General features: G+C 43.2%; 1 protein-coding gene across 4 annotated transcripts in view; it reads right to left on the bottom strand.

Moving 5' to 3' along the window:
* UHRF2 (ubiquitin like with PHD and ring finger domains 2) overlaps positions 1–25,227 on the bottom strand; it is a 178,420-nt gene extending 153,193 nt beyond the window's left edge. For 2 of the 4 annotated variants that reach the window (XM_077817653.1, XM_077817654.1), the window contains exon 1: positions 24,692–25,226. In XM_077817653.1, coding sequence (XP_077673779.1) covers positions 24,692–24,844 — 153 coding nt within the window. In that variant the 5' untranslated portion in view covers positions 24,845–25,226. Of the gene's footprint in view, positions 1–24,691 lie in introns of all 4 variants that reach the window. The other 2 variants (XM_077817655.1, XM_077817652.1) reach the window with 2 other exon arrangements.
* Positions 25,228–25,242: the final 15 nt, after the last annotated feature.

Genomic DNA, 25,242 nt, shown 5'->3' with positions numbered 1-25,242 from the left:
GACACTTGTAAGCAAGAGACCACTGTTCCAACAACCGTCACTGGTAGTAAGAAGGAAATGAACGGTGGGGGCGTATATAGAGCGCCATACCGGCCCCACTCCAAAGGGCTCCACAGCCGGCCTGATGGGTAGCTGCTAGGGAAGAGTTTCCAACAGCCGTACACCCGGCGCACGTACGCACGCACACACCTAACTGGAATGGATATGAGCAAGCACTCGAAGAAGAAATAATGCATTAAATTAAATTTGTAACTGAACTCCTTGGGGGAGAATTTGTATGTCTTTGACTCTGTTTTACCTGCATTCTGCATATATTTCATGTTAGAGCAGTCTGTTTTAAGAAGACTTTCACCGCAGATCTGACAAAAAGCAAAGGTACCAATGTGAGTTTCTAAAGATAGCTACAGCACTCAACCCAAGGTTTAAGAATCTGAAGTGCCTTCCAAAAATCTGAGAGGGACAAGTTGTAGAGCATGCTTTCAGAAGTCTTAAAAGAGCAACACTTTGATGCAGAAACTACAGAACCCGAACCACCAAAAAAGAAAAAAAATCAACCCTCTCCTAGCGGCATCTGACTCAGGATTAAAATGAACATGCATCGTTCCGCACTGCTTTGGATGGTTCTCGAGCAGAACCGGTAATCAGCATGGACGCATGGCCTCTGGTATGGTGGCTGAAGCGATACATGAACCTTTAGCACATCTAGTATGTAAATATCTTGCAACACCGACTACAACACTGCCATATGAATGCCTGTTCTCACTTTCAGGTGACACTGAACAAGAAGCAGGCAGCATTATCTCCTGCAAATGTAAACAAAACTTATTTGTCTGAGCGATTGGCTGAACAAGTAATAGGACTGAGTGGGCTTGCATGCGCTAAAAAGTTTTACATTGCATTCAAAAATAAGTTATTTTTTGTATATAATTCTACATTTGTAAGTTCAACTTTCATGATAAAGATTGCACTACAGTATTTGTATTAGCTGAATTGAAAAATACAATTTCTCCTTTTTTTACACTGCAAATATTTGTAATCAAAAATATAGCAAGCATTGTACTATTCCTATTGTGTTGTAATTGAAATATATTTGAAAGTGTAGAAAATAGCCAAACATATTTAAATATATGGTATTCTATTGTTTAACAGCGTGATTTAATCATGCAATTACAGTTTTTTTTTGAAATCCCTTGACAGCCCTACTATAATATATTAGTCATTTCAATTCACTGTTTTTATTTAATCAATTTACTGTCAAAGTTTTAATTAAAGTCAAACCATGGAATTGGTGGAAGACTGTAGTTAAATACCTGGGAAACAGTGTTTGTTGCAGTTTTAAACCAGTTTTTGACAACAGTAATCTCTCCTGCTGGTGCAGAACATGTTTCCTTTCAATTTATTCAACTAGTTCAATTCAATAACAAGCTCATACAAAGGTGAGAAACCAACTGGGAGTTGGAAAAAAAAACAAACAACAACTTATTTTTATTCCAATTCATGGATTGGAAGGGGAAAACAAGGTGTGAGAGGATGGTATCTACTAGTAAAATGTCTTGAAAGACATTGCAATCAAAAAAGAGAGACTACAGATAATGTTTTGTTGTTTAGTTTTAAATGCGACACGTTTCAACAACTTTATTTTTGTGTCCAGCACATTTAAGGTAGTTTTATTTAATAAAAAGCCATTCTTGTGCATTTAAAAATTTCTACCTAAATGATACAAGTCATGAGAAAAGTTAACCATTTTCTAAACAACTAAAAATTAAATCTGACTAAATATATTTTAAAGCTTTAATTGCTTGAACAAAGGTATAGCTAATGTGTCCCCTGGTTAGCAAAAAGTAGTACTAAATTTAATGTAAAGGTTATATTTAGTTGTAAATCAGTATGTTCTAGTGTTTTAATAACCAAATGACAAATCAACTCATTAGGAAAAGAACTGGAGCACAAAAACAAAATTAGAAGTGAATTATCTACATTATGGTTTCCGGCTTGCCAATTTAAGGCATGATTAAAATTGGTAATTTAAAAGTCATCCTGCTGTATTCCTCCTCTACCCAAAGCGCCTCAACAAGTGATTTCTTAGCAGACTGTACTGAGTAAACAAAGATCCACACTGATTCTTAATCCTGTAATAGATGTTGCATATTGGAAAATTATTTAAACCCCTTGAGATCTGTCAGAGTTACTATATCTTCAGCTAATATTACTTTTACTTTAATCTACCTAAACAGTAAAACTAGCTAGGATTCAAAATAGCTTGTTACTCTGGCTCAGGAAAATAAACCCATCTGAGTGTTCACTGAGCTAGTTACATTACCAAAATTCAGTTCAACTAGAATTCAGCAAAAAGCAAGGCACTGCTTCTCATTCCAAGTGACTGCTTTTACAGCCACAAATTGTATCAACTTTCCTTGTAGTAAGTGTGTTCAATACAGCTTTGAAAAGATAACCCTTTAACTGAAAGTAAGCCACTTCATAAGTTTCAGTAATGTTACTTCCATGTAATCCTATTAAAAGCAATTTTCCTCAGATGTCTAAAGGAAAATTCAAGGTGTTTAATTCAGTTTCTGTTCAAGTAGTAATCTTAAGTTTTATAAGAAAAAAAAAATAGCAGCACCACACTGGTTTCATTTATTCCAAGTTTTTTTAAACAAGGATTGCTTAATTAAAAGCACTCTAAAAGTGCTGTTCATGATTCAGCTGAAGTTGTGTCCCCTTAGAAGGATTTTACTTAATATTTCTGAAATTCTTTATTCAGTTTTGAGAGACAAAGTGGGGGAGATATCATCTTTGGACAAACTTCTGTTGGTGAGAGACAAACTTTCAAGCCACAGAGAGCTCTTCTTCAGATCTGGGAAAGGTACTCCCAAATACACAGCAAAATGCAAGATGAAACAGATTGCAATATATGTTAACTATTTATGCTAAACAAAGGCACCATCCAGTGGGCAGTTAAAAGGGCAAAAAGTCTGCAGTCCTAGGGCAAAAAGTAGGGGCTAGTGGGTTACAGATTGTTGTAATAAGCCATAAATCCACTGTCTGTGTTCAGTCCATGATTTGTAGTGTCTTGCAGAGTAATGAATTTAAGCTCCCAGGCTCATCTTTTGAAAGCCTGTGCAGTTTTCTTTTGAGAACAGGATAGTGTGATAGAATGATCACTTTGTAAGAAGAATTCATCCAGAGGCGATAAGGTGTTTTCATCTTATTTTCCCATGTGAGTTCATTCAAAAGTGTAGTCAGATTGTCTGGTTTCATCCACATAGTTGTTATTGGAGTGTTTAGTGCACGAGATGAGGTACACCAAATGTTGTGATAGGCATGTGTTGGATCCATGGATCTTGAAAGGTGTTATGGGAGGTGTTGACCACTGTAGCAGTGGAGATACGGTCCAATAAAAGATTATCTCACCCACTTTATCTTGCTAATATTCTGGGATTGACACAGCTACAACTATACCACATTATTCAGTTCCAAGCAGTTCCAGTGTTGATAATATAATAAAAATTATATAGTAGTGAGAATTTTATGCTGCAAGTACTAGACATTAAAACAAGTCATGGAAAATTTAAAAACAAATGAAATTTTAGTACAACATTTCTGAAGTTATAAAGTGTTTCTTCTGTATCTGCAGGGTTCTAGTACTGTAATTTTTTTCCCCCTCCAAAACTATCTTGCACCTCAATCAAGCTACCTCACCCTTCTGGTTACTGTGCAGCAGTGTAGTTCCAACCGTCTTTTAGCTGAAAGAAAAGGGAAAGACTTCTGGTGCTTCAATTCTAGTGAAAATAGCAGCTGTAGAATTCTGGTCCATTGGTATGCCAAGTCAACCACCTTCTTCCAAAAGCCCAGATTCTGCTGAATCTATCACATGGCTCATAACACATTAAGTAGGTCAGATCCAGTCTACAGGTTAGGTATTGAACACCACCAGCTTAGTGGCAGCTACCTGATACTGTGCACCTGGTACTAGGAAACATTTAGTTTCCTTCAATACCTTCTCTCGTGGGAGAGGAGCGCCAAAAACCAAACTGCATTCAGCAAGACAGGCAGTGTGTGGCAGATGCCTTCTAGACTCACTCAAACGGTCTCATTCAGTACCACAATGCTCTTACCGCAGCCCACAAATTGCTATGATTTGAACTAAAATGATACAAATCTTGAGATGCCCTATGTAGACAGTTAGGAGCTGAAGTCAGAGCATACAACAGCATGAGACAGAGGCAAGTATCCTGGAGAGAGCCAGAAGCTCTTAACCATTCAAGTGAAACAAGTCCCAAAAAGCACATTAGATTTGGTTTACAAAGGACTGAGGATCCTGAGCTATTGTCTGTAAAACACTCGCTGGTGATCTGGAGAGCACCTGGTTCCATGGTGGTTGAGTTTCCAGATGCTAAACTATATTAAATTTAAAGAAAATCCTTGTCCAGACTGATTTTTATGACTCATAAGAATGTCAGCCCTGAGATGCCTGGCTGCAGGGAAGGTGGTCCATGAAAGCCAACTGCCCAATTTTAAGAAATTTGTGCAGCATGGGGTAGGACTTAGGGATCGGTAGTACTCTGTTAGAATTCTTTTTACATATGACTGCCACTACTGCCTCAGACTGACAGACAAGGTGGGTGAGGTAGTATCTTTTATTGAATCAACTTCTGCTGGTGAGAGAGAAGTTTTCGAGCTTATTCAGAGCTCTTCAGAGTTGTCAGGCAACTAGTTAGCACAGTCAAGCTGCATTTTGTGAAAGTTAATATATCTGCAGAGATTTTATAAATTGTACCGAAGTTAAGGTGCATAAAGTCATTTAGCACTGATTTCATTAAAGCTTTCTTTCAGATTTTTGTTTAGATGTTAGTTCTTCCCTTTTCATTTTGTCTCTTAAAAAGCAAGAGACATTCACATTAGCGATCTGCCTTCCTAATTATCTATAGACTTTCTATTTACATGGTTTTCTATTAAGGAGCATCATTTAATATATCCATCTAAACCACGTAAGTTCTATGGGCCTATCCTATCATTAACATTCTTTGAGAACACCAAAACTCAATCAGGAACTTAAAATATATCCAGGTTATCTGCTTTGTGTTACCACCAACTTCCCATGAATGTTCAGTGTATTGGGTCAAGAAACATGAAATGATTTAGCCAGTTCTCCAACCGAGTTACTGTGGCTAGGCATCTTTAAGTATTTTAAAAAGGAGGAGACTGAACCGGACTACACTTGAAATATTTATAATAGTATTGCTTAATGGATATCTATGCTAGTGAAAACCTCCAGTGCTGAACCAATATACAACCAGTGTCATTACACAGGTATAAATATCCGTCATATAGACAGACCTTAACCATCTTCAGAAGTACGTGCATATGAGTATAGACAGGTAGCACAGCATTCACAAGTCTAACTGTATGTACTACAACAACTCCCAAGAAGGGAGCTGTTTATCTGTAATACATTAATATAAGTGACTAGCGATATCAACTGCAATCGCTAATAAAAAATAAGATACATGTGGGACTAGTTTTGTGATGGAATACAGCTAATATAGCTGAGAAAGTTTTGAAAGAAAATTAGTGTAGGTATTGTGACAGGGTCAGGCCAGATGGCTCCAGGAGAGTAATCCTATTGGGATCCAGAAAGTGGGCGGGCGCTACAGGAGAGTGATAGAAGGCAGATATATTAGCCCCAGGTTAAGTAGATCCCTTTTCCCTGGGTAAGGTAACAGGGATGGTTCCAGAACAATCAGGAACTTTCTGGAAACAATTAAGGCAGACAGGCTGATTAGAACACCTGCAGCCAAGCAGAAGCGGCTAGAATCAATTCAGGAAGGCTAATCAGGGCACCTGGGTTTTAAAAGGCGCTCACTTCAGTTTGTGGTGCATGCGAGGAGCTAGGCGCAAGAAGCTGAGAGTGAGAAGGCATACTACTGGAAGACTGACAAGTACAAGCATTATCAGACATCAGGAGGAAGGTCCTGTGGTGAGAATAAAGAAGGTGTTGGGAGGAGGCCATGGGGAAGTAGCCCAGGGAGTTGTAGCTGTCACGCAGCTGTTACAGGAGCCACTGTAGACAGCTGCAATCCACAGGGCCCTGGGCTGGAACCCAGAGTAGAGGGCGGGCCTGGGTTCCCCCCCTCCCTCTATTCCCCCCCTCCCCCACCAAACTCCCTACTTGATACTGGGGAGTTGAACTGGACTGTGGGTTCCACCAGATGGGAAGGTCTCTGGCCTGTTCCCTGATCCACTAGGTGGATCAGCAGAGAATGCAGGGATGATTGTTCTTCCTTTTCCCCCCACACTGGCCAGTGATGAGACTAACTGAGTGAATGGCAGATGTGAGCCATGAAAGTGGCCATACTGAGGGCTGCCATGAACCTCTGAGGGAGAAAAATCAGCCAGTAAGTGCAGGACCCACCAAGGCAGAGGAGGAATTTTGTCACAGTATGCATGGCTTTCTGTATATATTCCAGAAGTTACTGCCTAAAGACTTTTAAGGGAAACAAATCACATTATCTATTCCCTGCCCTTGGTCCGGTGATGTAATGTATGTGGGTGAGCCCCTGAGATGGCACAGAGTCCCATTGATACCAATGAGACCTCCATGAACCCATTTGTGGGATCAGAGCCTACATGGATTAACTTCTTTTGCAACAGCCACTTTGCAGCTGCCAAATACAGCTGTATATTTTTCCATGTCTCAAGTAAGAAAGTAGAATGCTTTTGAAGATTACCTAAAAATTTGTTTCAGGATTAACCAAGAACTTGTAACTCCATGCTAGAATAAAAATGACCACAGGAGAGGCACAGACACATGCTCGTTAGTTAAACCGCAAGCCTGCTTCTTGGTCGTAGGTTAAGATTGAAACACTGTTTAATTCACGGGTGATTAATATGGTGAGGTACTTAGAGAGAAACAAATAGTTAAATTAAAAAAAGAGGATGCTGATCATTTGCTAGAAGCTAACAATATTCTAAAAGGTTTGCTGAGGAGTTCCTTCAAATATAGGACCTAGTAGAAACAGAACTTGATTCTAGAGAAGGAATTCATGTTCAACAGCTGAAGCTATTGAAATGTTCAAGCCTGAGAACTCAACTACAATTAGATGTTAGTATATGACAGGTCATTTTCTAGCATGTGCGGGTTTATCACATGCCACTTCACACAAGAATGAACACTTGATTTTGGATATATGGAAGTGTGTTTCTCCCAGAAGTAATTAGATGTTGTTCAGCTCATGACAGTTTTGGAAAATTCAGAGATATTCTTTTCCATGTTACCAGTGGGTATCTAAAATTATATGGGGAACTAGTCTAAAATTGTAATAGCAACATAATTTCAAGCTACGATGGAACTTTTAAAATTACCTGAATCACCTGGATTTAAATTGCTCCACCCTGACTACAATATAACATGCTTGGAAATCTGTACAAAGTCTGAATCTCAAAATCCGATCGCTTTTTAAATGCCCTTTCAAGAACTCTAGAGACGCTCACTACCACTAGCTTCAGGTGCTCTGATACTAGAGTGATTGTACAGAAGGGAACAGAATTGCTTGTTTATTCAGTAACTTTTTCTAACAGTAGGTCAAAAACAGATTTCTTATTCTATCCAGATTTTACACACTCAAAAACTAGGACTCCTTGGAAGGAAAGAGAAGGAATAGCTTTGGTCTAAAGACTGTCCCCAGGATCCTCCTTGAAGATTTTTGTAGCACAGCTTCACTGGAACCATGTTACCAGGAAACCAGGGAAAGGAAAAAGCCAACACCCCATATGGCATGGAAGCACAGGGTTTTTAAGATGAACCTAGACTCCTGCAGATCCCAAGGAAGTTGCAGCTGTTGAAGGATCAAAGACTCATTGCGCGGGAGGTCCCTGCTTCCATTTGAATAGTCTGGAGGAAGATCTGTAAAGGGAACCCTGGAAGTTTCCCCTTTAAGGACTTTGAGGGTTAATTCAGCCAGTCATGTTACTAACGTATAAAAACCCTGAAATTGTTTTATGGTGTTTATCAAGAGATATTTCTGGACAAACAGAAGCAGTGATCATAAACAAGAGAAACTGATATCAAGAAAGGAGTTAACACTCATCAGGAAACACTTTCACAGAGAACAGTTCATATTCTGAATAACCAGGACAGCCTTTGTGACCCAAGGACATCTTGATGCCAACAGGCAGAGGGCATGGTAGGGGCATAAGGATTACAGGGATCCCCTGGGTCTGGTATATACATATCTCACATGACATTCTTTGATGAATGCATCCGATGAAGTGAGCTGTAGCTCAGGAAAGCTTATGCTCAAATAAAATTTGTTAGACTAAGGTGCCACAAGTACTCCTTTTCTTTTTGCAAATACAGACTAACACAGCTGCTACTCTGAAACCTTTGATGAACTGCTATCTAATGAAATTACATGTACCTGTGTTACAATGGTCAAAATCTTTGTAAAAATATGTATATCTAGACTAGAAATTATATACTTACAGACTTGAAGTTAAATTGAAGTCACCCAGAAATGACATGCCTTAAAACAGGTTCCTCCAGACAAGAAATAGGAGACTTATCTCCCTGACTGACTATTGTGTATTATATGTCTTATAATAATCTATTTGCATACGGAGTCAAATGTTAATGAAGAGATTGCAGGGACTTCAGGATACAAAATTAACAGAAAGAGGTGAACAGTGGGAAGAGAGGGGGAAATGCCATTTACAGGTTAAAAAAAAAGGATTGATCTAATATATTTAGGGGTGCAGTGACACCCTAGCATTCTTCAAGCAGGCTTCATCTTACAAAAGGAGGGTCTACCAGTCATCCTAGTTGAAAAAAATGCAGCGAAGGATTTTGGGTAAGTAGTGCCTTATTAGATGAGATGGCACCTCGTTAGTTAAATCTGGGCTCTAGTATGTGTTTTCTTTTACATGTAAACATTTGTTTCCTTTATTTTTAAGAATGAGAATATTTTACAGTAGAGTCGCATCATATGCGCATTTAACTTACAAGAATTCAATTATACATGCTCAGCAAAAAGTAACTCACAGCGGTGGAGTACTGTACAGGAGTCGACAGGACAGTGCTCGGGGGGGGAGGGGTTTGATTTATCGTGTCTACTCTAGATGCAATAAATCAACCCCCGCTAGATCAATCACTGCCCGCAGATCCGGTGAGCATCTCGCCACACTGTGATTCTAGTCTTTAAAGATACATATTTTGTACATGGTCCCTAAACGCAGGTGGTGTCGGAGAGAAGGCTTTGGATTCTTTGACCATGGGATGGTGTTCCATGAAGGAGCAGCGCTGGGCAGAGACGGGCTCCATCTTACAAAGAGAGGGAAGAGCATCTTTGCCAGCAGCCTGGCTAACCTAGTGAGGAGGGCTTTAAACTAGGTTCACCGGGGGAAGGAGACCAAAGCCCTGAGGTAAGTGGGAAAGTGGGATACCGGGAGGAAGCACAGGCAGAAATGTCTATGAGGGGAGGGCTCCTGCCTCATACTGGGAATGAGGGGCGATCAACAGGTTATCTGAAGTGCTTATATACGAATGCACAAAGCCTTGGAAACAAGCAGGGAGAACTGGAGGTCCTGGTGATGTCAAGGAACTATGATGTGATTGGAATCACAGAGACTTGGTGGGATAACTCACATGACTGGAGTACTGTCATGGATGGTTATAAACTGTTCAGGAAGGACAGGCAGGGCAGAAAAGGTGGGGGAGTAGCACTGTATGTAAGGGAGCAGTATGACTGCTCAGAGCTCCGGTACGAAACTGTAGAAAAACCTGAGTGTCTCTGGATTAAGTTTAGAAGTGTGTGCAACAAGAGTGATGTAGTGGTAGGAGTCTGCTATAGACCACCGGACCAGGGGGATGAGGTAGATGAGGCTTTCTTCCGGCAGCTCATGGAAGCTACTAGATCGCATGCCCTGATTTTCATGGGTGACTTTAATTTTCCTGATATCTGCTGGGAGAGCAATACTGCGGTGCATAGACAATCCAGGAAGTTTTTGGAAAGTGTAGGGGGCAATTTCCTGGCGCAAGTGCTAGAGGAGCCAACTAGGGGGGGCGCTTTTCTTGACCTGCTACTCACAAACCGGGTAGAATTAGTGGGGGAAGCAAAAGTGGATGGGAATCTGGGAGGCAGTGACCATGAGTTGGTTGAGTTCAGGATCCTGACACAGGGAAGAAAGGTAAGCAGCAGGATACGGACCCTGGACTTCAGGAAAGCAGACTTCGACTCCCTCAGGGAACGGATGGCCAGGATCCCCTGGGGGACTAACTTGAAGGGGAAAGGAGTCCAGGAGAGCTGGCTGTATTTCAAGGAATCCCTGTTGAGGTTACAGGGACAAACCATCCCGATGAGTCGAAAGAATAGTAAATATGGCAGGCGACCGGCTTGGCTTAATGGTGAAATCCTAGCGGATCTTAAACATAAAAAAGAAGCTTACAAGAAGTTGAAGGTTGGACATATGACCAGGGAAGAGTATAAAAATATTGCTCGGGCATGTAGGAATGAAATCAGGAGGGCCAAATCGCACCTGGAGCTGCAGCTAGCGAGAGATGTCAAGAGTAACAAGAAGGGTTTTTTCAGGTATGTTGGCAACAAGAAGAAAGCCAAGGAAAGTGTGGGCCCCTTACTGAATGAGGGAGGCAACCTAGTGACAGAGGATGTGGAAAAAGCTAATGTACTCAATGCTTTTTTTGCCTCTGTTTTCACTAACAAGGTCAGCTCCCAGACTGCTGCGCTGGGCATCACAAAATGGGGAAGAGATGGCCAGCCCTCTGTGGAGATAGAGGTGGTTAGGGACTATTTAGAAAAGCTGGACGTGCACAAGTCCATGGGGCCGGACGAGTTGCATCCGAGAGTGCTGAAGGAATTGGCGGCTGTGATTGCAGAGCCATTGGCCATTATCTTTGAAAACTCGTGGTGAACCGGGGAAGTCCCGGATGACTGGAAAAAGGCTAATATAGTGCCAATCTTTAAAAAGGGGAAGAAGGAGGATCCTGGGAACTACAGGCCAGTCAGCCTCACCTCAGTCCCTGGAAAAATCATGGAGCAGGTCCTCAAAGAATCAATCCTGATGCACTTGCATGAGAGGAAAGTGATCAGGAACAGCCAGCATGGATTCACCAAGGGAAGGTCATGCCTGACTAATCTAATCGCCTTTTATGATGAGATTACTGGTTCTGTGGATGAAGGGAAAGCAGTGGATGTATTGTTTCTTGACTTTAGCAAAGCTTTTGACACGGTCTCCCACAGTATTCTTGTCAGCAAGTTAAGGAAGTATGGGCTGGATGAATGCACTATAAGGTGGGTAGAAAGCTGGCTAGATTGTCGGGCTCAACGGGTAGTGATCAATGGCTCCATGTCTAGTTGGCAGCCGGTATCAAGTGGAGTGCCCCAAGGGTCGGTCCTGGGGCCGGTTTTGTTCAATATCTTCATAAATGATCTGGAGGATGGTGTGGATTGCACTCTCAGCAAATTTGCGGATGATACTAAACTGGGAGGAGTGGTAGATACGCTGGAGGGGAGGGATAGGATACAGAAGGACCTAGACAAATTGGAGGATTGGGCCAAAAGAAATCTGATGAGGTTCAACAAGGATAAGTGCAGGGTCCTGCACTTAGGACGGAAGAATCCAATGCACCGCTACAGACTAGGGACCGAATGGCTAGGCAGCAGTTCTGCGGAAAAGGACCTAGGGGTGACAGTGGACGAGAAGCTGGATATGAGTCAGCAGTGTGCCCTTGTTGCCAAGAAGGCGAATGGCATTTTGGGATGTATAAGTAGGGGCATAGCGAGCAGATCGAGGGACGTGATCGTTCCCCTCTATTCGACATTGGTGAGGCCTCATCTGGAGTACTGTGTCCAGTTTTGGGCCCCACACTACAAGAAGGATGTGGATAAATTGGAGAGAGTCCAGCGAAGGGCAACAAAAATGATTAGGGGTCTAGAACACATGACTTATGAGGAGAGGCTGAGGGAGCTGGGATTGTTTAGCCTGCAGAAGAGAAGAATGAGGGGGGATTTGATAGCTGCTTTCAACTACCTGAAAGGGGGTTCCAAAGAGGATGGCTCTAGACTGTTCTCAACGGTAGCAGATGACAGAACGAGGAGTAATGGTCTCAAGTTGCAGTGGGGGAGGTTTAGATTGGATATTAGGAAAAACTTTTTCACTAAGAGGGTGGTGAAACACTGGAATGCGTTACCTAGGGAGGTGGTAGAATCTCCTTCCTTAGAGGTTTTTAAGGTCAGGCTTGACAAAGCCCTGGCTGGGATCATTTAACTGGGAATTGGTCCTGCTTCGAGCAGGGGGTTGGACTAGATGACCTTCAGGGGTCCCTTCCAACCCTGATATTCTATGATTCTATGAAACGCAAGCCAACTACTTCACTGTTTCTTCAGTTGAACACCAGGTGATCTGTTCCAACGCTGGAGGAAAAACTGGCTGTGTTGGACTTGTTGAGAGACAGTATGTCCAACGTGGTGCGTAAATATGCCTCAACGAATCCAGCATCCATACCATCAAGACCCGATAGAGAGAAATCCATCAAGCCGTGGCATCAAGTGCACCAATAACTGCTGAGGTGATGAGCCAGGTGTGTGATAAGACAAGACTGAAAAGGCATTAAACTTATGGCTGGAAGACATGAATCGTAAACATGTGCCTATCGATAGCAATACGTTGCGAGAAAAGGCTCTTAGCCTCTATGCGCTGTTCAAACCTCCCGCCAAAGAGGAGGGAGTTTTAGGAACTGCTTCAACCTCAAAAACGTGCAGACTACTGGTGAAGCTGCATCTGCCAATGAAGAGGCAGCAAAAGCCTACCCTGAACAATTAAAGAAAATCATAGAAGAAAAGGGCTCTCTTCTGGAAAAAGTTTTTAATGCTGACGAGACTGGGCTCTCCTGGAAAAAAAAGAAATGCCCAACTGCACTTACATTTTCAAATCAGAAAGACAAGCCCCGGCTTCAAAGCAGCTAAAGACTGTGTTTTGTGGCAATGCGGCTGGGCATTTAATAAAATTGGGCTTGCTCTACAAGGCTGCAAATCCTGTGCCCAAAAAGGCAAGAACAAAAAAAATCTCCTGCCTGTGTTCTGGCAATCAAGTAAAAAGGCTTGGGTGACAGCAGCATTATTTCTGGATTGGTTCCACAAGTGTTTCATTCCAGAGGTCAAGCGGTACCTTGAAGAGAAAGGACTTGACTTTAAAGTGTTGCTGATCATTGACAATGCTCCTGGCCACCCTGCGGCACTACAGTTTGCTCATAACTATGTTGAAGTAGTCTCCCTTTTTTATTCTTTCATTCTTCGACTCTTTTTGAGTATACACTATTTTAGTCTTACACGCTGACTTTAGAACCTAACCCCTGCGTAAGATGCAACTCCATTGTATTCTTGTTTTTGTAACAAACAAATCTAAATGCTGTGTGTTAAGCAGATCTGTGATCCAAGGTGTAAGTAATAAGCTGTGGTGTACTGTTCCTTTCAGAGCAGAGGATCTATATATTCTGAGTGTGTCAGGTGGATCAGGATGTGGCCACTCAGGGGAGGGGGAGGAGAGAGGAGGCGGCAGCGCACCTGGAAGACTTGGGGGTTGGAGCGCATCTACTGCTAACCTGCAAAGGCACAGTGGAGCCGTAGTAGGCTGAGAGAATGCTTGTGTTGCTTATAGCTAGTGCAGTCAGGGAGCTGACCCCTGACAGGCACAGACTTGACATCCTCATGCTAAGGGAAGGTGGTAGCAAGATGCTGCACAACCTTACGTACCCCTAGAAAGGGTCACAGAACTAGCCATTCAAAACACAATTTGATTAGCACTATTCCATAGAATACTAAAAATCAAGAGGACTGTAATTCACAAGTAGGCCACCAATGTATGCCCCTATCATAAACTTAAGGAATAATGGTGAGAAAAAGGCAACTCCCATCTTTACAATTCCAGTATATGTTACTGCGGGGGGGGGAGGGGTTAAGCTTCCTCTGCCAATAGTCAATGGTACCACAAGCAAAGTAGTGCTGCAAAGCAATTTACACATATGCATATTAGCATGGTTGTGTGTGTCTGTTAGCTATAAGGACTAAGAACAGTAGATGATTAAACAAACCAACTGCATTAAGATTAACAGAAAGTATAGTATTTGACTAATATTGGATATAGGGTTGTCAAGTGATTAAAAAAATTAAGTGATAGTGTGATTTATGCTGTTAACCAATGATAGATTTAAATATTTTCAGATGTTTTCTACATTTTCAAATATATTGATTTAAATTACACAGAATACAAAGTGTACAGTGCTTACTTTATATTACAAATATTTGTACTGTAAAAAAGGTATTTTTCAATTCCCCCATTACAAGTACTGTAGTGCAATCTCTTTATCATGAAAGTTGAACTTACAAATGTAGAATGTACAAAAATAACGGTATTCAAAAACAAAACAATGTAAAACTGTAGAGCCTACAAGTGCACTCAGTCCTACTTCTTGTTCAGCCAATCGCTCAGAGAAACAAGTGTGTTCACATTTGCAGGACATAATGCTGCCCACTTTTTGTTTACAATGTCACCTGAAAGTCAGAACAGGTGCTCGCATTGCACTGTAGTAGCTGGTATTGCAAGATATTTACATGCCAGATGCTCTAAAGATTCAAATGTCCCTTCATGCTTCAACCCCCAATCCAGAGAGGGTGTGTCCATGCTGATGACAGGTTCTGCTCAATAATGACCCAAAGTAGCACAGACCGACGCATGTTCATTTTCATTACCTGAATGAAAATCATCATCAGATGCCACCAGCACAAGGTTGATTTTCTTTTTTGGTGGCCCAGGTTCTGTAGTTTCCATATCAGTCTTGCTCTTTTAAGACTTCTGAAACCATGCTCCACACCTCGTCCCTCTCAGATTTTGGAAGGTACTTCAGATTCTTAAACCTTGGGTCGAGTGCTCTATCTTTAGAAATTTCACACTGATAACTTCTTTACGTTTTGTCAAATCGGCAGTGAAAGCGTTCTTAAAACGAACATGAGCTGGGTCGTCATCATCCAAGACTGCTAATACCCGGATTCTGCCATATATTTGATGTAAGAGAGCCAGAGACATACAATTCTCCCCCAAGGAGTTCAGTCACAAATTTAATTAATGCATTTTTTTAAACAAGCATCATCAGCACAGAAGCATGTCCCCTGGAATGGTGGCTGAAGCATGAAGGGGCATACGAATGTTTAGCATATCTGGCACGTAAATACCTTGTAATAACAGCTACGAAAGTGTGAATGCCTGTTCTCACTTTCAGGTGAGATTTTAAGTAAGAAGCAGCCAGCATTATCCCCCCAAAATGTAAATAAGCTTGTTTGCCTTAGCGATTGGCTGAACAAGAAGTAGGACTGAGCATACTTGTAGGCTCTAAAGTTTTGCATTTGAGTGCAGATATGTAACTCCCACCCCACCCAAAGAAAAACCATTTCTAAATTGCACTTTCACCATAAAGAGAATGCACTACATAACATGTATGAGGTGAACTGAAAAAATACTATATCACTACAGTGCACACATTTTTAATAGAAATATAAAGTGAGAACTGTACACTTTGTATCCTGTGTTGTAACTGAAATCAATCTATTTGAAAATGTAGAAAAGCATCCAAAATGTTTAATAAATTGCAATTGGTATTCTATTGTTTAACAGCATGATTAAAGCTGGGATTAAGTGATTTTTAATTGCTATTAATTTGAGTTAATCACGCAAGTTAACTGCAGTTAATCAACAGCCATAATTGGATGGCATTCCATGCTTTAAGTTATAAGAGATACAGCTCCAGACAGTTAATCAAGACAGTTAATCTTTAACACATCAGCCTTTTGACAACCAGGTCCCAACTTTAACATGGTTTAAGTGTATTAAGTCTTCCCTCCCCGCTTAATAATTGTGACACTGCCCTACCAAACACACAGCCATGAAAAATGCATCATGGACTGTGAAATCTGGTCTCCCCCCGGGAAAGCTTGTCTTGTGTGTGCTTTTGCCCTATACTATACAGATTTCACAGGGGGAAAACCAGCATTTCTCAAATTGGGGATCCTGACCCAAAAGGGAGTTGCGGGGGGAGGGGGTCACAGACTTATTTTAAGTGGATCAGGGTTTTGCCACCCTTATCCTTGCACTACTTTCAGAGCTGGGCCAATAGAAAGAGGCGGCGGCTGTTGGCTGGGCTCCCAGCTTTGAAAGCAGCACCCCACCAGCAGCAGTGCAGACGTAAGGGTAGCAATACCATACCATGCCACCCTTACTTCTGCACTGCTGCCTTCAGAGCTGGGCAGCCAGAGGTTGGCAGCTGCGGACTGAGGGCCCAGCTCTGCAGGCAGTAGCACAGAAGTAAGGGTGCCAATACTATACCACACCATCCTTACTTCTGCACTGCTGGTGGCAGCTCTACCTTCAGAGCTGGGATCTCAGCCAGCAGCCGTCACTCTCCAGTTGCCCAGCTCTGAAGACAGCACCACCGCCAGCAGCAGCAGCCCAGAAGGGCAACAGTACTGCAACCCCCTCTACAATAACCTTGCAACCCCACCCACAACTCCTTTTTGGGTCAGGACCCCTATAATTACAATACCATGAAATTTCAGATATAAATAGCTGAAATCATTAAATTTTAAAAATCCTATGACTGAAATTGACCAAAATGAACCGTGAATTTGATAGAGCCCTAGACATGTCTGTGAAAGTTGAGAAAAAGCTTCAAAATTCTCACTGATTGTCTGTTGGTTTTTACTGCATTAGAAACCAGAGAAGTGTTTGTGCTTCTCCAAGACATATGGTATTAACCGTACAAAACTGAAAGTGGTTTCAGTAAGTAATGGCTAGCAACAGCCCAAGGACAAAAGGATCGCACTGCATCAGAGCTTCTGTACAGGAAACCCTGCACTGGCCAAATCTGGTTGATGTCACATCATTTTGGATATTATAAAGATTAAATAAAATTGTGACCTAAACTCACTTTATCCAAGCTGGAGTGCCTGTTTTAGACTAGAGTGCCTGCTTTTCTTTAAATATTAATTTAACAGTGTACACAAAGTGAAGAAAGCCATTGAGCTATTGTACATAGGTGACTAAGTCACTCAAAAACCATAGCCCAGAAGCAAAATAATTATCCTACAGGACCTCTGTACCTTGCAGAGGATCTTTATCTCCCACTGACTTAGGACATGTCTATGCTACAAATTGTGTGTTAAGCAGAGCTCTGATCCAAGGTGTAAGTGATATAAGCTGGGGGGTACAGTTTCTTTCACAGAAGAGGTGTTGATGCCAAGTGTGGTGGCACTATGCGTAGGTATCCTAGTGTGCCACCATGCTGCACTCCAGCACAATGTCTTTTGGAGAAGTTTTTGAAATGTGTTAGAAAGAAATGACTGACCCAGGGATCTCTGGAAGCTCAAGGTCAAGTTCCCAGCATGCAACATTCTCCATCCCATAATGCCATCCATATCCCATATTTTTATTGAGGTTTTTTTTAAAATCCCACTAACTCCCACAGCATTTTTGCTGTCTCCCATCTCTGACAGAGGCACAGAGCCTACAGACTTAAACACTATTCTCATGAATGCTGCAAACACAGGACGCACGATTCTCCTATATTTGCAGATCACAGGAAGAATCACAACAATGGGAGACATGACAATTTCTCTGAGGACAGCCTGCTGAGCGACACAACAAAACAATTCCAGGGGACTGGCGCTGTTCAGAGCAGTTGCATATGGTGGAATGCTGCTTCTGAGCCTGAGAAAGGAGCACTGACTGGTGGGATCACACCATAATGAAGGGATGAGCAGTGGCTGCAGAACTTTTGGATATGAAAAGCCATATTTCTGGATCTGTGTGCCAAGCTTTCCCCAGACACCAGAACGAGAGCAGCATTCAAAGTGGAGAAGCAAGTGGCGACTGCACTCTAGAAGCTATGAGAGAGCAACATCTGACCACCACCAACCTGGGCCCAAATTCAGTGACCTAGAAACAAGACTTACCATCCACTTTCCAGTACTGAGCCATGCAACCCCCATAAACTTGTTCTAGATTTAACTTGTTTGAACTAATTAGCAAGGGCAGACTAGGTTTGGATACTTATTTAAAAAGTAAGTAAAGTCTGATTGTATGTTTTACAGACAATTGACATTTCTTCCTAAAACTTAGTACTGTGCAAGTAAAGTGATTAAGAGTTCACCGTTCGTCAAATTGCAGCCCCTAAAGAATGTTCATTTATAAGACCATTACCATGAGTGTTTAATAAAACGTGCAGCTCAGCTTCAACTGCAGCACAAATAGTACTTGTAGTGTATTAGGCATGTTCATTACATTTTCCACATGCTTAAGTTCTCATCTACCAGAGATTTTACTTTTAGAGCCCAAGTGTCTATTATATTATGTGTGTGTCTTACAAAGTATATTTTCAGGTACCTATAGAGACTGATGCCAAATACCACTAAGGATAATTACATTTCAGAAAGGTTTGGCCAATTTCCAAAAGAAATAGGTTGCATTTTGATTGGAGAGTTATTTGGTAACATAGAAGCAACTGATTTTTCGTTGTAACCCCCATTGAATTGCATAGCTTGAACCTATTGTCCTACCTAAATGGCCATTAACCTCAGCATTAGCTCACTGTCAATCTTGTTTCAAGTATACTGTAGTACAGTACTAATCCAGCTGGACTTCTGCGCTCTTGCAACAAAGGTATTCAGTGTCAAACTACCACAATCTAACAAATTATAGCTGGAGCAGATAGTGCTACCTATGGTTATAGTTGGCAAATACTTCCCATTTTAAGATCCTGTTTTTAGTTGCTTAAAAACTTAACTAAATTTTAACTACTTAACCTGAAGTTTCCCCATGCTGGCTCTCTGCCTGAGGCCAAAAAAAAAAAAAATTTAAAGTTTCAGCTAAAATGGTCAAGTAATTTCCAAAAACAAAATTAGGGGAAAATACAATAGTTCTCACAACCGTTTCATTCAGAAGCTCTAGCCCATCCATGGTTTGGAGCAAGGACTGGAAGTTGGAAAGGAAGAAGTTTGCCTTGTTGTTGGGACAAGAGCTTTATGCTGTCCCCACGAAAATTCACTCAAGTTATGAATCTGAAAAATTTGTTCGCAAATGCTCAGTAGACTTGTTAGAGTTTGACAGACAGCATCTCAGGAGAACTTGTCTGCATAGTACATGTTCCAGCACAGCAGGGGCTAAGCACAACTTTCCCTAGAATTGCTCTTTCTGGCACCAAGGGGTTGCTGTGGAGCCAGGCAACAAAACTGAGAGCAGGGAGACAGTCTATCCCGTACTCTCCATGCTCCTGCTAATAGAACCCAGGCTGCCTGGAAGAAGAAGCAGCCTTATTTTTTATCCAGAGGTGTAATGAGAAGGTTAGGTGGGTGTATAGAGAGCAGAGGAGGAGGGTCTGGATCACAGATTATACACCCTTGTGCCCTGAGCCTATCCATGTCTCCATTTTAACTCTATCTGCTAATTTTCAGGAGCAAAGATAATGAGGGAGCTTTAGTTTTAACCTCACCTACTAACTCATTAACTATGAGCTGCCTTGCCCTGCTAGGATTTTACCTCATTAGTTATATATTAGCTGATGCATTAGCACACCTTTCTGCCTAGTGAAGTCAAGGCCTAGTGTAGTTCTTCCCACCACTCCCTTCCCCCCTCCCATATGGCAGCAAGGTTAAGTTGCCATGGGTGATGGTTTCACTAACACCCAATAGGTTGTGATCTCAAGCAGCATCAGAACGAAGCTGAGACAGTTATGAGCCACAAAGCAGCAATGACAGCATGTAGGCATCTGCAGAATCATTAAGACACAGTCTTGCCTTACATTTGGATTACTTTCCTTTGAAAGTGTTATGAACTTTATTGTATTTTTTTTTCATTCTATAGTCCTGATCAAAAACACCGAATCCCATAGCACAGGGGTTTTCAAATTGTGGGCTGCGACCCGGTACCATGGCATGGTGGCTCTGGTCAGCTGCTGATTGGGCCATTAAAAGTCCCATCAACGGTGCTGCATGGCTAACACAAGCCATTTCCTACCTATTCTGACACTGTGCTGTCCCCGGAAGCGGCCAGCAACAGGTCCAGCTCCTAGGCGGGGGGCTATGGGCAAGAGCCACATGCACACCTCCACCTAGGAGCCTGACCTACTACTGGCCGCTTCCAGGGCGCAGCACAGTCTGTGGTGCCAAGATATGCAGGAAGCCTGCCTTAGTACCCCACTACGCTGCTGACCGGGAGCCACCCAATCTCCTGCCCCAGCCCTGAGCCCCCCCAAACCAGAGCCCCCTCCTGCACCCCAAATCCCTCATCCAGGCCCCACCCCAAAGCCTGCGTCCCACCCACACCCCAGCCCAGAGCCCCCTTCCATACCCTGAACCCCTCATTCCCAGCCCTACCCTGCAGCCTTTACCTCCACTCCACATCCCTCTGCCCCAGCCTTGTGCCCCTCCCACACCCCAAACCCCTCACCCCCAGCTCCATTGGGTTGCTGGCATCAACAATTTTCTTCAACTGCATCGCCACAAAAAAGTTTGAAAACCACTGCCACAGTAGTATGCACAATTTCCTATGCTGCCACACTACCTGCCTCAATCCTGTACTGGAGAGGTGTAAAAGGACAGTTTAGACTGCAACTCCCTTCCATATCTGACCACTAATAAGATCGCCATGAAGGATGCCAGTTTTGCTGGTTGTTTCTGTAATATGGACAGATACCCAATAACCTCTCATGAGCTAAACTCCTCATGCAACAGTGAGACACAAGTTAGTTTCCAGCCTAGATAAGATTTTAACCAAGAACCTGACAATTCCATATCCCCAAACCAATCTCTCTCATCCTGAAGTAACTTTCGTATTTTGTGATCTGAAGTAATAACTGTTAAAGCAGGATACCATGTAAGTTTCAGTTGTACAAACCCAACTTTGCAGCAGGAATTTGTTTGAATTCCTATGCAGGCTTGTGGATCAGTTTAAGTTTAAGTTTTGTGGCAAGTTTTCAAGCTTAAACCTCAACATTTTTTACTGCTTGTTTTTCCAGTAAAGTAACTGAAGCTAGGGATCCCACAATGATTAGAGTTTGGTTCTTTGAAAATAGTTTACTGTATTAGTTCTAAAAAAAGTGTGTAGAGTAAGTCTACTCAAACCAAGATCTCCTTTACTTCCCTTACAAAAACTTTTACTTGGGTATACAAGCATTTTGCCATTTCCTGTAAAATACATTTAGCATTTTTGCAGTACATGCTCTTAGTTACAAGCATTATCTACAATAAACTTCAGTGTACACAGGCCACAACCAGTTTACTAAAAGGAGGATTTGGGGAATCTTAATCAACCATTCTATACAAATCAAATAGCTTTTTGTCAAATATGGCATATCTTACTGTTTAAAGCAAAGAAGCAATTTATGCCTTTTAAAGTACAAGATTACCCATGTAATCACAAGATCACTCCAAGTGATCTAAAAAAAAAGACTACTGGAATACTTCACCACAGAAAGGGAGGAGTCTCAGATAATGTTTCTTGCAATACAGTTTCTGAATTGCTTGCTAGCTACAGAGAGACCTGTAATAAATGGCCACAGACTCAGAACATAACTGTGTAGGGATTTTGAGTTGCTTCTGCAGGGAAAACTGTCATGCTACATTCCTCCTACATATATGACCTTGAAGGGTACATTTACATGTACTATACAGAGAAATTAGAGGACATTACCCTCTCTTGGAAAGCAGCTGTTTAAAACATATACAGCCCTAACAGTATTACTTAAATATCCAAAGCTGGGCTTTTATGTAAAAAGCTAGCCTGAAAAGGTTTTCAATTTTTTTTCTGTTTACATGAGCAGCTCAGATCTGTCTTTGATGAAAAACTGACAGGGATAAGTAAAATGGTGACATGAGCCCAGGGTGAAAATTCAGTAATTAAAAGGAAAGGATTACTCATTGTTTAAAGCTTGTTCTCCTCCCTGCCCCCTTTCAGATTTTGGATTAAGGGGGCCTTTCATTTTTACACCCCAACCTTGTCAATTAAGCAGAGAAAGCTCACCATAAACATCTGAGACCTCACAGAAGTCCTCCAATAAAACCAGAAACCCAAGACTTTACAGGCCTAACATTTACAGTTAAACAAGCAGGAAAAATTTTACTCTCATTCAGATTCTTTTCTAAAAAAGGGGCACAGAGGGACTAGCTTTTTAAAAGTCTTAAGACTTCATAAAACAGGAAGTTAGCAACTAAGGAAGAACAAGGCAAGTCTGCAGAAACTACAGACTTCCTAAATATCTTGACATATTTCCCAGATTAATCTAATTTAAGGAATCCTAACTCTTTCACATTGCCGAGAGCCTTTATAAAGTGAGCCACAAGTGACAGACTGCAACCATGAATACTGCCACATGTCCTTCTGTACAATCCTGAATGCAGTAAAAATTCATGTTTCTACACAAATGTTTTAGTGTGAAACTTTAGCTGCATACAGGGTCAGTCCCCTGCTTAATTTTACTCCCTATGTTACTACGCATCTCAAAGGTCTAATGCTCTTGCCCAAAAGGGAGATGTCAAGAAGCTACAAAGGTTAAGCTTATGGTAGTGTATGTGCCTGAACTGCAGTAGCGTTGGGAAGTTTATCCTGAGAATGTGTGTCTCAAGGAGTAACAAACTAGTTTCTTTCAGAATGCGGATGCACTCATTCATTTCTGTTAAAATCAAGTGAAGAATAGATACTAACTCTTTAACTGAGCACAGTACATCCTCATGTTCGACAGAGTATACTTTAGGGGATAAAAATCTCTTCAATCTTCAGTTCCACATGCACAGCTGACAAACTAACTTCCAGCAGGAAAGGTGTTCAGAACCAGAATCTATTTGTTTGAGCTCAAACTAGTTCGTACATTCAAATAAAAAAAAATTGCAACTTCCACTCCTTTGTCTTACAAGGAAAGTAACCCAAGCTTAAGTCAGCCAAAATGTCACCTTAGCCACACAAGATTTTTTTTTTTTTTGGGGGGGGGGGGGGGGGAGGAGGGGAAGAATCAAGGTGGAAACAAAAGCAGTGACTTTAAGCTCTAACCAGCCTTGTGTCACTGCAACTAACAAGCCAGACCCGAATCTCCCCTTCAGGAAGTGCGTAGATGTACTGACATCAATGTGACTGAAAGGTCAAACTGACACCAACTCTGCCCACTTTTAACTGCTCAAAACTCTGCTTCAGCTTCTGGCTTCATAATTATTATAACTTTAATCCTCAAGTAAAATTTTAAACTTCCAGATTAACACTCCTGCCATAAGAATTGCAATCGTTCTATAGCATCTTTCACAGACATTTCCTCACTCTATGGAGCACTAGATACAGAAAAAGTTATGTTAGTGGTCACCTGTTGATGACTAATATTAAATCCCATTCCTTGTGACTGCTTCTATTATTCACACCAATATATATCCAATCTGTTAAATTTAAGGTTTAATCTTAGAGACATAACCTGGCCATACTGGTTAGAGCCACACTGCATCCAGTGGTAGCCCAGATCACTCTTCCTATTACAAAAGGAGATTCAACCACACTGAAGTGTGCAACCTCCCTTTCCTTTTGCCTTTTATGCCCTTCCTCTACTACTCTTGCAGCATTCTGCATGCCTCATTTGCCACTACCCTATGTCTATATGATGATGAAAGCATCTACAGCTATAGGCACAGACACCGGGAGGTCCTCTTTGGCTAGAGCAATCCTGGGTACCACTGTGTCCACAGCATAGCCCACACAAAGATTTTTAAGCACAGTTCAATCCAGGGACAGCTGATGCAACTTGTCTGACACCAGTAGGCACTGGTACCTTGTCTGCGGTAGCTCTCCCATTGGAGAAGCCCCAACTGTGGGCAATTTCGGGGTGTGGGGGACGAGAAGGGCTAACACAAACAGGGTGCAAAAGTCCTGCTAGGGCAAGCTATGCTCAGGCTTATTCGGTTTCTGCAAGTGAAGCTAAAGCCAAGGCGGGTAAGAGGCGATTTCTTGGAGCCCCCCACCCCACGTGGTCTAGTCACGTGCGCGCCCCCCCCCCCAATTCTGCAGAGCTGCCCCCGCTTCCCCCCCCCCCCCCGAGAGGGGAGGGTTCGTAGCCAGGCCCAGTAGTTCCACAAAACCGTTAATCCTTGGCGCGAGGCCGGGGAGGCGAGAACCCCCCTCGCTTCAGGCACACGCCCCCGGCCCCCCTCCCCACGCCACATACACACGTGCGGGGCCTGAAAGCGGCGCTCCGCCCTGGAAGCCGCTTTTACACACAGCGGGGGGAGGCGCCTCCCCTGCTGAAGCCAACGGGGACACCAAGGGGGAAGCCTGGAGGAGCCGCCGCGTCTCCTCCCATCCCCGGGCACGGCGGGGGGGGAGGTGCGAGGCTGTCCAGCTGGGAAAGCCAACACAAAGGAGTCGGTCCGACACCCTTTTCCCCGGGGCACTGGCCGGGGGCGCCGCCCGGTCCCTTGGTCAGCAGCGCCGCAGGAAGGGGGAGCCGGGCTGCTCCTGCCCCTCACGTTGCCCTAGGCCCAGCGAGAGCGAGTAAACAAAAGCCGCAGCCAGCGGCTCGCATGGCCGGGCAGCCTGGAGCGCCGCTCCGGGGAGCACAAAGAGCGCGCGGGGGGTGGCGGCAGGTTTGGGGGCACTCCCGCCTCACCTGCTTGCCCCGGTAGAAGAGGCGCTGCCGCTCGGGGCTCACTCGGAAGCTCTCCTGGATCTTCTCCCGCAGACACTCTATCTTGGTGAGGCGACTCAGGTCGTCGATGGTCTGGGTCTCGGTGCCGTCTATGGTGCGGACCTGGATCCACATGGTGCGCGGCCGCCCACCGCTCTGGAGGCTGCCGGTCGCGGCTCCCGCCCGCTCTCCGGGGGCGTGAGCGCCTCTGCCGCTTCTTTGTTTTGGCTCAGTGGGGCAGGATGGTAAACCCGCGGAGCAGCCCGAGCCTCCCGGGCCGACGGCCTCGCTCACAGGGGCGAGGAGACCAGACCCCCGCCCCCGCCCCCGCCGGTCCGAGTGCGCCCGCAGCGACGTGTACGCGAGGCCGCGAGCTCCCTGGTGTAGCACAAGGAGTAGAAGCACCCTGAGCGAAGCGCCGCGGCCAGGTCTAACGGGCACCGCCGGGAGCCATGTCCGAGCCCCGGGGAGTGTTTACCAGCAGCTGCCGCTCTCACATGGAGGTCACGGCGCCAAGGCTGATATCGCGAGAG

Source organism: Eretmochelys imbricata, chromosome 5 (genome assembly GCF_965152235.1).
Source record: "Eretmochelys imbricata isolate rEreImb1 chromosome 5, rEreImb1.hap1, whole genome shotgun sequence".
Lineage (NCBI taxonomy): Eukaryota > Metazoa > Chordata > Testudines > Cheloniidae > Eretmochelys > Eretmochelys imbricata.
The sequence above is the reverse complement of the archived record's forward strand: the minus strand, read 5'-3'. Positions and strand labels throughout refer to the sequence as shown.